Source organism: Populus nigra, chromosome 1, assembly GCF_951802175.1.
Source record: "Populus nigra chromosome 1, ddPopNigr1.1, whole genome shotgun sequence".
Lineage (NCBI taxonomy): Eukaryota > Viridiplantae > Streptophyta > Magnoliopsida > Malpighiales > Salicaceae > Populus > Populus nigra.
This window is the reverse complement of record NC_084852.1, coordinates 4032013-4046837: the sequence shown is the minus strand read 5'-3', so window position 1 is coordinate 4046837 and position 14825 is coordinate 4032013. Positions and strand designations below refer to the sequence as shown.

Here is a 14825-nt window from a genome sequence, read left to right as displayed (position 1 = left end):
TCACATTTAGTACTCATTTTTTTTTTATTATGATTTTTTTTGTTTTGAATCTTTTTTTTGTTTTTTTTTTTCAATTTCATTATTTAATATTTTATTGATTTAGAATTTTATTGTGTTATTTTTTAGGGTTTGCCTTCAATGTGGTTGATCTTGGACTTATGACAAGAGTCATAAATTTGGAAGGTTAATATAAGTTGACTTTGATTTTTTTGAAGTCTTTAATTTTTTTATTTTTTTTATTTTTTCCTTCAACATTTGATTTATTTAAAATTAACTTTATGTTTTTTTTTTCACTTTTCTTTCTATAGGGTTATCTCAACCTTTTGTTTATGATCACGAGGTTAGCAGGTTAATTTAGATCGACTCAGATTTTTTTATTCATTGTTTTTTTTTATTTTCACCTATTAACATTAATTTTTTTTTCATAATTGAACTTCAAGGTATTATTCACTTTGCTTTCAATGAATTTTATATCTTTTTATGTTTTTAATTTTTTTCAATTTATTTATTGTTGTTGTATTTTTTTAATCATATTAATTAAATTAACCAAATTTATTAAACCCAATCAAATTAATAATCAAAATCTCATTTTATTTTTGTTTTTTTAGAAACATCTGCATCGCTTTAACATTCTTAATTTTTTTCCATTGAAAAAAATTTATGCATTTGACGTCCTATCTAAGTATATATAATTGAATGTTAATAGTTGAGAATATTTATATTACTGTCAGGTGAAAATGAATTAGATTCGATATCAGTGCACCAAAAAACCTTCCAATTAATAGGGACAGTGCAGATTCAAGTCTACTTGCCTATATATATATATATATATATATATATATATATATATATATATACATTTTGTTTGACCTGATCTAAAGAATCCATTCTTAGGGCTATGCATGGGCATATATCCTCCACGTCTCCTGTAAGAAGATGAGGTACTGAGGATCTGCATGCTTCGAAACCACCTGTTTAAAGGCTTCTTGCCTTCCTGATAATGTTTCCATATCATATCTAGAACTCAGCCACACAGTTCATTCCACGTGGAAACATGAAATCACCACCCATTATTATTATCTAGGGTTTTAGTAGCCAGACCACATAGTTAAGAAGAAAAAACGAGAGATTGTGAAAAAAAAAGAAAAAAAAAGAGAGAAGCAGAAGCTAAGTCAGCAATGGCAGCCTCAGTAATGGCTTCATTGAGCCTGAAACCATCTCCTTTCACAGTAGAGAAATCTTCAGTGAGAGGCCTCCCAACCCTTTCAAGGAGGTCTTTCAAGATTGAAGCCAGTGGTGTCAAGAAGATCAAGACTGATACGCCTTACGGTCTGTTTCTTCATCCTCATAAATACATATTACTCTTACAGTCATACCCTTTTCATGTGATGGACATGCATGCACAAACATAAATGTAGATGTTGAACATGCAAGATTTTAATGCATTTTCTCTGATTTGGGTGCCCTATAGTCGAAGCTGACCAGGGAGAGATAATTAGCTAGTATAAATGGAAAGTTTCTCAGAAGGGCCCGAACTGATCTTCCTCTCCAATTCTGGAAAAAAAGTTTGTGATAAGTGCATGAACAGAAACAGAAAGTGAAATGAAAAGTAACAAAAAAACAAATTAATTAATCATTGATTAATAGTAGAGTAATTTAAAATAATGGTATGATAGCAATTTGATCTCAATAATTTTGTTTCCTTGTTCCTTATCCTGTTTACAGACAAGTACGAGTCCCTTTCCTTCTCCTCTCGCTCTCTCACCCCACACTAATATAATTTACAAAAATGTAGTAATTAATTAATATTTTCTCTTCATGGATCTTTTATTCTCTTGATTTTCATTTCCTTAACTATTTTCTTCATTACTTTAGACTATAATAGATTTGGATCTTGTCTAGACTGCTGCTTATTGTAGCATTTAAACTGCTCATGTTACATGTTGAACAATCCAAGAAGCTGAATTATTTTCTTGTTGATTTTAAAAGGAAAAAAGATTTTGTGAAGAAGTTAAGAGTTTCATTTTTGTTATACAGGAACTGGTGGTGGCATGAACCTCAGGGATGGGTTAGATGCATCTGGAAGGAAGCCCAAGGTGAGTGTGTAGTGCTTTAATTTGCTTGCAAGTTTATGTTGGCTTGTTTTATATACTCTTTTATATATATATATATTGTCTCCGAATAAAAGAGACAAAAATAGTTGAAATATCCTTCATTTTTTGAAAAGACAGAAATTCATATTGCTGAGACATATTTATTTATAGAACTCCGGGTCTGTACTTTTAACTAAACACGATTTTCTTCTCTAATGTATTTGTTTCTTACGTTCTAGAATATTAACCAAACGTAACATGTAATAGCAGCCTAAGAAATCATATAACATATATGAATGTGTTGATATCTTCACTGTGCTACTAAATAATGTAAAATTTTGCATAACACAAGGGAATATATCTAGGAATGAAAAGCGTTGGAGAATTTTTAGTTAGACTGTAAGCAGGTGTAGACTATCCATGGAGGATATATGCCATTACCGAATCACTTGGACTGATGAAATGATTTTTTGAAAATCTCTGTAGGCATCCTCTGCAGTTGCGCGTTGTATTGTTTTTACTGAAAGCTTACAAGCGATTAACATCATAATCTTTGAACTTGATCCTGCAGGGAAAGGGTGTGTACCAATATGTCGACAAATATGGTGCTAATGTGGATGGCTACAGCCCTATCTACAACACTGATGAATGGTCCCCAAGTGGCGATGTCTATGCTGGGGGTAAGTTACTCTATGCATTTTCAGAACTATATATCCATGCTGCAAGAAAAAAGAACATCAATTTCTGTATTAGATATTGATTTCCCTGTCTCTGAGTTCAATGTAATTGTTAATGAAATGAATAATGTAATAATATTTGCAGGTAAGACTGGCTTGCTAATCTGGGCTATTACCCTAGCTGGCATTCTTGCTGGAGGTGCACTTCTTGTTTACAGCACAAGTGCTTTGGCACAGTAGACTTCTGCTTTTCTAATTTATAGCAGTGTATCATATAGCCTGTCCCATTCACTGTCCAGAAACAAAAAAAATCTCCCCCCTTGTGAATCCCTAAGTGTAATTTTGTTCTCCCTTGGATTTGAATTTCAATGGAGTACAACTAGTAGTAAATTTTCATATGAATTTCCCTTATTATTATTATTATTTCCTGTTGTTGTTTGTTCCTTTGAGATCATATTGGTTCATTCTTTGATCACAACCCACCAAGCCGTAGGTTCCAATTTAGGACCTCTTGTATTGAAATGCATAGCAGTGATGATGTGCTGATAGCAGCAGCTGCTGCTGTCGTGATAGTGGTTGTGATGGAGGCAGTGATGATGCCTTGATTTAGCTGACAGGTCCTGCTATAATATTCGAAGAGTATATTCTCATTCTGGGATACTACACCATACAATATATTCTTAAATACAGTAACATGGAAGATGGTAGATAATCTCTGAATATTGATCCATTCTAAGCCAATGGTCCTACTCCAGCAGTCCTGTAATCAGGTGGGGCAGAGGATTTGAACTCCTAGACCACCTAATTTGCAGCACCTGGCCATCTTGATAATGTTAGCAATATCATATCCAGATTTCATCCACATAAGCAATGCCAGGTGGGAACATACACGATAATGATCATGCTATCACTTCAATATCCAGGAAGTAAGTATTTTATTGGAAACAGACCAGCAAGTTGGAGAGCACAAGAAGCAGGCAGAGAGGAGATTAAGCAAAGTAAAACACTAGTAATTAATTATGGCAACCAGCTCGGTTATGGCTTCATCAATCAGCCTGAAACCAGCTCCTTTTACAGTCAAGAAACCTTCTTCAGTGAGAGGGCTCCCGACTCTTGCAAGGAGATCATCTTTCAAAGTTGAGGCTAGTCGTATGAGGAAGACCAAGACTGATCAGCCCTATGGTCTGTTGCCTTTGATAAATATTTGTCCATAGAAATATACATATATTTATAATTTTCTAGATTCACCGACAATTTTCTTCATTTTTGCTATGTCATTTAGTTGCTGTCTCGGAAAAAAAGAGATACAGATAATATAAATCGAAGAATCATGTTCATATATTTTATATTGTAAAAAGATAGAGATTCAATTCAAAATTATCACAGAAATAAATTTATTTTATGTTTTTTTTTTCTATTTTTTTAACAAAAAATGTTTTTGTTCTAATTATTTCTGTTTTTTTTTTATCCCGAGATAATCATCAAACGCTAAATATTTTCTTCAAATTTATTCAACGAAAAGGCATACACCACAGATACAAATAGGATCTTTATTAATTTATAGAATGAAATACATGCGTGCTACTAATCTTTCTATATTATTCAATATAAATTCTTTCATAAAATCAGTCTCTTAAGAAATATTAATGTATTATTTGTTGAGTTGATGAGTTTTGGATGTGTTATACAGGAATCAATGGTGGCATGGACTTGAGGGAAGGGGTTGATGCCTCTGGGAGGAAGGGCAAGGTAATTCAATGTTCTTTCAAGTTAAAATGCTTGAAATAAACGTTAATACATGATAATTGATATTGCTAGGGTAAGTTAATTTGGCCTCCTGTTATTGTTTTCTTTTTTAGAAATTGTTTTGTCTCTTGAAATAGATTACAATAGATATCTACGAATAAAAGTTTTCCTATATTTTTATTATATTTATTATTTATCAGATAAATTTTTTTGTTATTTATTGCATGGAATTATCATGAATTTTAATGCATGGAACTGCTTTTAAAAGGGATTATTATACCATTCTTTATGGATAATTTGGTACCAACAGAGATTAGTTTATTAGTAATACAAATTTTAGGGTTGATTCAGGGAAAGGGAGTGTACCAATTTGTCGACAAATATGGTGCTAATGTTGATGGATACAGGTAGGCTATCAATTTTTGAGCAATTCCCAGATTATTTTTTTAAAAAAAAATTATGATGATAAATTATTTGAAAATGGGCATCAATTATATGACCTGAGTTTCCCAATTTCTTCTGTGATGTTTGATGTACAGTCCTATTTACAACACTAATGATTGGTCTCCAAGTGGTGATGTTTATGTTGGGGGTAAGCAACTCAAATTACTGTGTGTGTTGACAATTTCATGATGCAAAAGAACATTTATTTTGAAGAGAATTATCTCATATAATTCCCTGTTAAGAGCTCAGTTTATTTGATTGAATAATGTGATCCTTGCAGGTACTACTGGCTTGCTAATCTGGGCTGTTACCCTAGCTGGCCTTCTTGCTGGGGGAGCCCTTCTTGTTTACAGTACAAGTGCTTTGGCACAGTAGAGTTCTGCTGCACTGATTTGCCTATCCCAAGTTCCTAAGAACAGTTTCTAGCAGCAGCAGCAATAACAGTAATAATAATAATAATAATAATGTGCTGCTCCAATTTATGTAATCAGTTCCCTCTTCAATTAACCAGTACTAATATTTTTTTTTTCAAATTATTTTTTTTATTTTTAAATTGTTTTAATATATTAATATTAAATAAATTTTTTTAAAAAAATAATAAAATATTATTTTAATATAAAAAACAATTTAAAAAATAACAGTAATCACATCAGATACTTCCTTAATCAAAAAACATGCTGCAATGTGTTCCTCTAATTTTCATTTGGCATAAAGAGGTTGTTGAGTAAAAAGATCAACCTGGCAAACACCATTTGCGAGTAATAGCTGTTAACATTAATTTCTCAGAACTTGTAAGAAAAACCTCCAACCCTTTCTTCCCCCTCCAGCACCAACATTTGCATGGATGATGCGTCTGCAACCAAGTGCAAGACAACACCATGCCATTTCAGTTTTCTACGAGATTATGTTACAGATAAATGAAAACCGATGTCAGCCAGTTTAACCCTTTGAACTGAATGGACCAACATATTTGTGGATGCACCACCACTCTGCCTAGGCTTGACCTGGCAAGAAAGAATATATGTTCTGTTGTGCCTTCGACTAGCCTCCCAGCCTCAGTGCAATGAGACAGGCAAAATTTTATAACCAGTCAAGAAAATCTGTTACATCCGCATCAAATATCATCGTAAACATTTTCATCTTGAAGAGGCAATGACATGTTCCTCGCTTGTGGAGTGCCCATATTTACTGTTCCATCAGTCATAGTGGATCGAACTATCTGCAAACACAAAAAAAGGGAAAAAAATTACCATAATCCTCCCAATAATGGCACGCTGTAGAGACTATGAAAGATGATATATAAAGCTCCAAGTACTTCTAAAGAGGTTTTGTTCCATTTTTTTCTCTCACGTGATTGAAAATGACAGATACACAAAAAAAATAATCCTGCTGCTTCACTTAAGGCAGCTTCACACCATATTAATGGATTTAAGCTGTTCAAAATGCATAAACAACCAAACCTTCTCTATTTCTTCTTGAAGATGAGGATTGTCTCTCAAGTACTGTAAGGCTTTGTCTCTTCCTTGTCCCAACCTTTTTGAAAACATAAACACAAAATGATGAGCGGTGGTATTAAAGTTCTGAATAAATAAATTGATATAGAAACCAACAGTACAGAACTGAAATCAACACCAAGAACCAAAAAAAGAAGTTCAGAGGCCAACCTATGATCCCCATAGCTATACCAAGAACCTTTCTTTACCACAACATCCATCATTTCAGCACAGTCCAAAATGCAACCCTGACAGTTAAATAAGAGTCAGAATAGATAAAACAGCTTGCAATATTGGTGGAAATGACAATCATTATATTGCAATACCAACCAGTTGACTCACTCCCTCTCCAAATATAATTTCAAACTCGGCTTGCTTGTACGGTCTTGAGACCTGTCAAAACAGCTAATCAGAATAAAAGTTCTGTGGAAATATACTGACGATGTATGATCAAAAGGTATGGCGAGAAATCAGAGTTGGGGCAGTGTAATTGATTTACTGAAGCATGACATTTCTTGGCAAATAATGATTTCATATTGTGAAGTCTTCCTAGTGAGAAGGTACAGCTCAAGGTAAACTAGTTATCCAACAATCATGGCATAACCTTCATATTCATCTATAAACCAATTCTAATCTGCAGATCATGATGCCAGTCTTCAAACATATCTTGCAACCAGCCATACGTACCTTACTCTTCTGCACTCTTACACGAACCCGAACCCCTACATCTTCATCTCCTTTAACCTAAAATAATGTGAATTTCTACTCATAAGGTGTTCAAGTGTTCATATAGAATTATAGATATTAAAAAATTCATCCTTCTTTATTTCTTTACAGGCTTAAATTGGCTGAGCTTACTGATTTTATCTTCCCAGTAGAACGTATTTCAAGACGAACTGAGGCAAAAAATTTTAAAGCAATTCCTCCACTTGTCACTTCTGGATTCCCATAATATACACCAATCTAAAAAAAAATCCACAATTCATCAGTCACTGGGAAACAAATATAAGATATATTGATACAGAGAATAGAAGGATGTAAAAATGCCATATGAACAAAGACAATATTAATACTATTCAATCCATAGTACCTTATATCTTATTTGATTAAGGAAAATGAGTGTACAACCAGCTTTTGAGGCATTTCCTGACATTTTACGCAATGCCTGACTCATAAGGCGTGCTTGCAAACCTATTTGCTGCATCCCAATCTCACCCTGAATGTTAAGAATACAGCAAGGAATCAAACATGGGTAAGCTCATCATTTTAATTGAAAGCTATGGCAAAGAAAAAAAAATCACACACTTCAATCTCTGCTCTTGGAGTGAGAGCTGATACAGAATCAACACAGATAAGATCTACAGCACCAGACCTGCACATACGATCTGCAACTGAGATATGCGAAGATGTTAGTCCTTATACACTAAGCATAGGTGCTTAAATTTCATAAGAATCAAAATTTTCCATTGGCCCTACTGCTATGATCATCATGTCAATTCTCTATAAAACCACATATCCAAGAGAAGCTACATTACTTTCAAGTGCCATCTCGCCATTATCAGGTTGACAGACAATCAAATTTTCTACATCCACTCCCAATGCTTTTGAATATGCTGGATCAAATGCGTGCTCTGCATCAACAAGCATAGCATGGCCTCCAAACTTCTGTATATTTAGCACAGAAAAACTGCATCTTAGTCCCCATACAGACATGAGACACAAAAGGATGAAGAGAACAGGTAATAAAGTGCCTGCAAATCTATTGAACAGAGACTAAAAATAAGAACAAAACAACAGGCAGTAAAGAACCTGCACTTCTGCAATTGCATGGAGTGCAAGGGTGGTCTTTCCACTACTTTCTGGACCAAATATCTACACAAGAAAAATATCACACATTTATCAGCCTAATAGCATACAAAAATTAATAAAAATATGTTTAGAGAATTTCTTTCAGAGTAAACAGAGTTCATCACTGGACAAAACTCCAGCAATTTAAAATTTCCCCTTTCGCAAATTAATTCATATTCAACTCTCTCTCTCTCTCTCTCCTATTCACTATGAAAATGATAGAGCAGTTCTAATTTACAAGGGCCTACCAAAAATTTTCAGCATTATTAGACTTCCCTGATCCTTAGCAAAAGGTTATTTAGGCAGTCCATTTGGGTCAGGTCAAAATATACTATAAACGATATTGTGCTCTCATTACTAAGATCAACAGGCACACCAGATCAATTATCAAACAATCAAGTGATTGCTTCATGCACACCATGGCAAGTTTTAGCTTCACATTGAAGCTAAAGCATGTTCAAGTCAAGAAACATGAAGCAAATCATCGGAAAAGAGAGCAAAAATAAACAAAAAACAAACAAAAAGTGGATACCTCTACAATTCTCCCTTTGGGCAGACCACCACCTAACGCGAAATCAAGTGTCAAACAGCCACTGGGAAAAGTCTCGCTGCAAGAAATATGTTATAAGGTGAAGTCTACCTTCAAGTCAATATCCTAAATACAGCATGTTGGATTGCCTGAAGCATCTGGCTAAAACCCATAATAAGCAATCATACATAAATAGAACCCTCCATTCATTTTTCACGCTTCCACAAATCTGACTCTCCACAAAATGAAGGGGAATATTTCTCCAGGGAGGAAAAAATCCAAAAACACAGAAATAAAACAAATGGAATGTTATGGTAGGATGAGAACACTTACACCAATGCTCCACCAGCACTCCCCAATCTTGTAACACTACCCTTTCCAAACGAGTTATTTATGTCATTCATCGCTGCTTCCAATGCCTTTTGCTGCACCAAACACAAATACAATACTTCCATAATCAATTCTCTACTTCATTGACCATGTAGTGCTATTTAATACCATCCAACAAATAAGCCTCAAAGCTGACTCACCCCACCCACTATAACCAAAAGAACTGAGAATAAACAACAAAATCACTAGTTCATATTGTCAGAATTACAAAATAAGATGCTAATTGTGGCACCAAAAGCTAGTAACCTTTTAAGGACTAATAAGTTATAATATAAAGATCTCTTTTCATACAACTCAAGAATCCATTAAATAAACCAACTATATTTGCAAGAAAACAAAAGGGTTACTTAAAATATTAACAAAAAATAAACCCAACACAATAACCCAACTTTAATGCCATTTAAGCAAATACAAAGGACTGCAAGCAATAATAACCAAAACCCAGTTGCAAAAATAACATGAATATTACCTTGTCAAGGAAACGAGCGTCAAAGTCTGAAGAAAGAGGAGAGCCATTAACTTTGCTATCAAATTCACAGCGAATTTCCTTAGGTTTCTTTTTAACTGCAGCAAAATGTGAGGTTTTGAAACAAACGCGAGAGAACTGGAAGTAGAGAGGGAGGGAAGGGTGAAAAGGTGTGGACTTTGAAGGGAAATGGTGGATTGTAGTGATGGGTTTTAGAATTGCCAATGAATCCATTGGAAGAAACAGTAGAATGAAAGTTCAGAAATTTTGTTGAAATGAAGACAATAAGTTAGCAGAAGTAGTGAGGTTTTCTTTGCTTGTGGGTTTCTTACTTGTTGCTGCTGTTCTCTCTACTATTGAATATGATTGCAACTGATGTTGTCTGTTGTTTTTTGACCTTTTGTTTTCTGTCATTGGGTTTAGGCCTTGAGTTTTGGATTTTTTAACAAAGTACAATCCAACCCATAACAATTTTTTTTTCTGATGAAAATATTCTTCAAGGATAACTAGCATCCTGAATATTCCTTTTTTTTTAAATAATAATAATAATAATTTATTTTGCATTTAAAAAAAAAGATTAGTAGCGATTGACATATAAATTAGTTTGAAAATATCTGTTGTTGTAGAATTAAAAAATATTTGTTAAATGAAAAAAATAATAAATGGATTAAAAACAGAAATGAAATCCATCCTTCACAGAAAAAAGGAAAAATTCAAAAATGCCACAGTATTCCATGCTTTTCTTTTTACAAAGGGAATTTTATTGCAATAGAGCTAGCTAGAGGCAAGAATTGCAAACACTTGGAAGCCCACAAATATAAGGGTCCAAAGAATCTAGCCTCAAAAGGCCACTAAGGCCTAAAAAATTAGGAGGCAGTCAATCCAACATAGAGGCAATTCTTGGCAATGGGGATCCTTCCTTGGCAATTCTTGGATGCATGAGAAAGGCTTCAGCCTATCCTCTGACCAGAAAGAGAGCCATTGTCTACCAGCAATTGAGCCTCCCTCTGATCAACACAATAACACTCATGTTATTTCAGTTCACCTGTCATCTTATCATGGTTTAAAACTGTAAGTAAGGCCATCGATAGATAAGTTTTGGATTAAATTAGTGTTATCTTCCAATTTTCTGTTTTGGATTAAAAATTCTGTCTTTCTGGGGTTTTTTCTTGTTAGATTGTTGAGACATATATTTTCTTAGTGGATTTTGAATATTTTTCAACTATCAGTTTTGGTTTCTGCAGATAAATGGACAGTAAGAATAATCAATCTCCTACAGGTTATCCTTCCTCGCTGTAATTCTTTCTTTATTTACGACATATAGATTCATGAATTCACTCTCTATAATATATCTAGAATAATATTTTTTTTCTGATGAAACAGCCAGAATTTTAGTTGAGTTCTTGGAAGTGGCAATTACTTCAGTAGTTTTCCTCAAAGGAGTTTATCCTTCTGGTACTGAAACTAAAAAAACACACTTTTTTATATAAAGTTTTGTACTTTATAATAATTAGCATGTTGGTTCATTGAGTTTTGGATTTGATTGGTGAAGATGCATTTGAGAGGAGGAGGTATATGAACGTTGTAGTGCAGAGAGCTAGGCATCCACAGCTTAGAGATTATATTCACTCTGCTGTTTCTGGGCTTCTTCCTTTTATCCAAAAGGTTGCTTATTGATCTTTCTCCCTTATCCTTTAGTGCATGTCAATGTGCTTGAATGTATGAAAAGAGAACTTTTTACTGGTTTCTTTTTTGAATGCAGTACTGATAATAGAAAAAAAATCTTTTCTGGTATTTTGTAGAAATCCGGTATGTGGATGTGCTAGAAGTATACACTGAGTCCTTTTGCTGATTGATTTTATTTTGCAACTACTTTCTAATGCTAGTGGAATGGTTTTGTTAATAACTGCTTGGATTTGATCTTTTTTGTCTCCGTGCCTGCAATTGTGAGTGTGTTACCGAGTTGGTTGCAATGTTCCTGCTTTAGTGTACTTCTTGGTTTTCTTTCATCAACTTTTTGGCAAAAATATATTTTGAAACATTCAAATTTTATCAGGTGAACTTGTTCAGTTGTGTTCTTATTAAATTCTCTTATAGCTGTTTGAGTACCATCCTGTTGTGTTGCAAAGTTATACATGTGGTGTTGTAGATTCTATCCTCTATTAGACAGGCTGAATTGGAGTGTGTATTTGATGCAGTACGTTCAAATTATATACAGCCCTAACTGTTGAGCCATTTACAATGGTGAATTGATCCCCTTTTCAGCTGATTTTACCCTGACCTTTGGATACAATCAAGCAAATTTTTGCATGTGTGACAATCTAGTCTATGTTTTAATTTTTCTTTTGAAATATGGATTCTGCTTCAAAATAGGGACTGGTGGAGAGAGTAGCTGTAATTTTCTTCAACACTGATAACATCCCACTGGAGAGATTCATTTTCAAGCTCGCAATGGACCAGTCTTATGGCTCGAAAGTGGAAGAAGGTGACTTGGAGTTTTCTCTTAGATCATTCTTGGTCAAACTCTCTGTCTCAGAAGGTCTTACCAAAGTTCTTCCCCGAGGTAAGTGATCAATGTGGCAGTAATTTGGCATACAGTATCTGCACTTGGTTGGTCGGAGTTGCTTGTTCCACAACATCCAAGCAAAGGCTCATGCTGTTTGCTGTCTCACTTAGTTTTTGTGAGTTATTCAGCACTTTCAGAGATTAGAGCCGAGTATTAACTTTTCTCTTTTACCAGATTGCAGGTGGGAGATAACTGCTTATTTTCGCTCCCTCCCTCATGTTAGCACAAGCAAGGATGCAGATTTATGGATACCAACAGACACAAAACAGTGGCAGCAACCTTCACTAATAACACCAATCAAATCCATGAGTAGTGAACCTCTGTCTGTGCAGTTATATTTGGAACATCCTAGCTTATCTGAACCAAAGCCTCAAGAGAAGAAGATTTTATAGCCTGCCGGTTCACATCTACAAATTTACTCTCAACTTGTTTTACGCATCCTCTAAACTTCTGTTTCTTGTTAGATAAAACCACCTTGCAGTAACATATCAGTAAGAACCTTTTTTGTTTTTCTTACACAGTTTAGAGTAACATTTATCCACAACAGTTTAGAGTTCCAGTAATACAAGGTCTATCCGTGGTGTCATAGAATGGTATACTCCATTTGATACAGTACACCATGCATACTTAGTAGTTAGTTGTGTGCTTCTTCTTTTTTCATTCAAGTTGAGCTCCTTGCTTGTTTATTGAGTTAGAAATGAGTAGATTGAATAAATACGCATGATAAATGTTGGCAAAGCAATCCCATGAGTTGCAGATAGGTTTGACAGGAGTTCTTGTCTTGCTTGTTTAGTCAAATGAAGAGCAATTTATTTAAAAACTCAAGAAGTTTTTCCAAGTTAATGGACTTCATGATGCTTTCGTTTTTTTCCTTCATTTTGATAAATGTTTTTTTTCTGAGTTAATTGCATTTTGCAAGAATGCTACAGAAAGCATGAAGCACAAGGTAATCTAGGTATATAGCGGTGTTTTTAAGCCTTTGAAGAGCAAAACCAAGGTATCCCTCCATGATTATTGTATGGATGCAGTGCATGATTATTCAGATCGTTTGTTTTGATTTAATGGTTGGTTATCCCTAAACTATTATGTCACTTGCTTGTAAATCTTGGTTTTAGACACGAAATGATTTCAAATGCTTATAGTCCACTTTAGTTAACAAAATGCAATGATTTTTCATGATTGATATATTTCCATAAATTGATCATAATTATAAGACCTGAAAGGTCAACATATTGACCTGTCAGCCTAGGTTTTCTAAGATCAAAACAATATTGTTTTAGAGGTTTTTTTTTTAAAAAAAATTTAGGTTGATTTAAGTTAATTCACCTTATCGGTAATCTAAACCTTGAATGGAGTCAACCATGTTAATGTTTTATACTATGAATTAATAATGATATTGCCTTTAAGAGTGTGATGATGATTGTTTTTAAAATGTTTTTTTATTTAAAAATACATCAAAATAATTTTTTTAATTTTTTTCAAATTATTTTTGTCCTCGATACATCAAAACGATAAAAAAATATAAAAATTAATTTTAAATAAAAAAACTTTTAAAAAACATATTTTCAACCGTTTTTTCACAGACAATCTTTATTAAAAAGTAAAAATCACTTGCAAATTCAAATAGCATGGTTTTAAAATCACAGCCATGTACTACTATTGCCATGCCAATTTGCCACAAGGCAATTAGTTATGTCACTCTAGTCCGATCAAAGCTTACAAGTACACAAATTAGTTATTTTCTTCTACGTAATGTTAAAATGCTAAAATATAGTTATGCTAAATAGGATTAAAAAGTGAAAAGCTTTCATATAAAAACTTAGGTTTCCAAAATATCTTTAAATTTTGCCATAAACAACTAAACAGTTCAAAGCTAGGTTTTTGAAATTATCAACTTGAAATTAATTCGGTTTAATTTCTTAAATTCGGTGATTAACTTACGACTTGATAAAAAATTAATTTAATTTAAAAAAAAAAGGTTTTTTTTTAGCTTTTAAAAAGTTGAAATTATAATATTTTTATTGTTTTGGGTCCATCTAAATTGACTTATACAAATCGTGACTTGAATATGTAGATTGAGTTTAATAATTTTAATACAATTTTTTTTTTATTGGATTAAGAAAAAGAGCTCGAAGACTAAAACCCATGTTTGCCAAACTTTGCTCTGAGAATCTATTTGACACAAGGGTGATTATTTTTTGTTAGGTTTGGTTTGGTTTTTACTGAAAAAATTAATCAAATCGAATTTTATTTTATTTTATTTTTTAAAAAAATGAAACTGAACCGAAACCAGTTCAAACCGACTTGTTTTGGTTCGATTATTTTAGAGAAAAAATCAAAACCTAACCGATTGACTCGTTTTTTTTGTTTGGCTCGGCTTTTTTTTATTAGACTCAGTTTTTTTCTGGTTTGGCACAGTTATTAATTTCAGTTCAATTCAGTTTTTTGGTTTCAGACTTATAAAACCAAACTGAATCAGTTATTTTTTTAAATATTCTAATCGGTTTAATTAGGTTTTTTTTACAATTTAATATTTTTTATTTTATTTTTTTAATTTTCTCAATTTAATTAAT

At 33.2% G+C, this 14825-nt stretch overlaps 4 protein-coding genes across 6 annotated transcripts; 3 read left to right on the top strand and 1 right to left on the bottom strand.

Annotated features, from left to right (window-relative positions):
* Nucleotides 1-1027: 1027 nt before the first annotated feature.
* On the top strand, nt 1028-3193 carry LOC133704117 (photosystem II 10 kDa polypeptide, chloroplastic-like). The gene is made up of 4 exons (XM_062128873.1): nt 1028-1329; nt 2038-2096; nt 2665-2773; nt 2916-3193. Exons 1-4 carry the CDS (start codon nt 1179-1181, stop codon nt 3008-3010), a joined length of 414 nt encoding a protein of 137 aa, XP_061984857.1. The 5' UTR covers nt 1028-1178; the 3' UTR covers nt 3011-3193.
* A 136-nt stretch (nt 3194-3329) lies between these two features.
* On the top strand, nt 3330-5493 carry LOC133704107 (photosystem II 10 kDa polypeptide, chloroplastic-like). The gene is made up of 5 exons (XM_062128862.1): nt 3330-3952; nt 4461-4519; nt 4868-4923; nt 5056-5108; nt 5241-5493. Exons 1-5 carry the CDS (start codon nt 3790-3792, stop codon nt 5333-5335), a joined length of 426 nt encoding a protein of 141 aa, XP_061984846.1. The 5' UTR covers nt 3330-3789; the 3' UTR covers nt 5336-5493.
* A 218-nt stretch (nt 5494-5711) lies between these two features.
* On the bottom strand, nt 5712-10075 carry LOC133704096 (DNA repair protein recA homolog 1, chloroplastic). Of its 2 annotated transcripts, XM_062128850.1 has the most exons (14): nt 9690-10075; nt 9164-9255; nt 8834-8909; nt 8263-8325; nt 7989-8118; nt 7759-7844; nt 7544-7669; nt 7312-7416; nt 7141-7197; nt 6784-6846; nt 6625-6701; nt 6421-6493; nt 6037-6179; nt 5712-5888 (listed from the first exon to the last, which is right to left on the bottom strand). In XM_062128850.1, the coding sequence occupies exons 1-13, from the start codon at nt 9918-9920 to the stop codon at nt 6075-6077; spliced, it is 1284 nt and encodes a 427-aa protein (XP_061984834.1). In that variant the 5' UTR covers nt 9921-10075; the 3' UTR covers nt 5712-5888; nt 6037-6074. The 2 variants fall into 2 exon arrangements, with proteins under 2 accessions (XP_061984834.1, XP_061984825.1); XM_062128841.1 differs by having other exon boundaries at nt 5712-6179.
* Nucleotides 10076-10533: 458 nt separating this feature from the next.
* LOC133694330 (DNA polymerase zeta processivity subunit) lies at nt 10534-12938 on the top strand. Of its 2 annotated transcripts, none has more exons than XM_062115837.1 (6): nt 10534-10757; nt 10916-10965; nt 11070-11141; nt 11239-11351; nt 12060-12249; nt 12427-12938. In XM_062115837.1, the coding sequence occupies exons 2-6, from the start codon at nt 10935-10937 to the stop codon at nt 12642-12644; spliced, it is 624 nt and encodes a 207-aa protein (XP_061971821.1). In that variant the 5' UTR covers nt 10534-10757; nt 10916-10934; the 3' UTR covers nt 12645-12938. The 2 variants fall into 2 exon arrangements, with proteins under 2 accessions (XP_061971821.1, XP_061971812.1); XM_062115828.1 differs by having other exon boundaries at nt 10535-10757; nt 10931-10965.
* Nucleotides 12939-14825: the final 1887 nt, after the last annotated feature.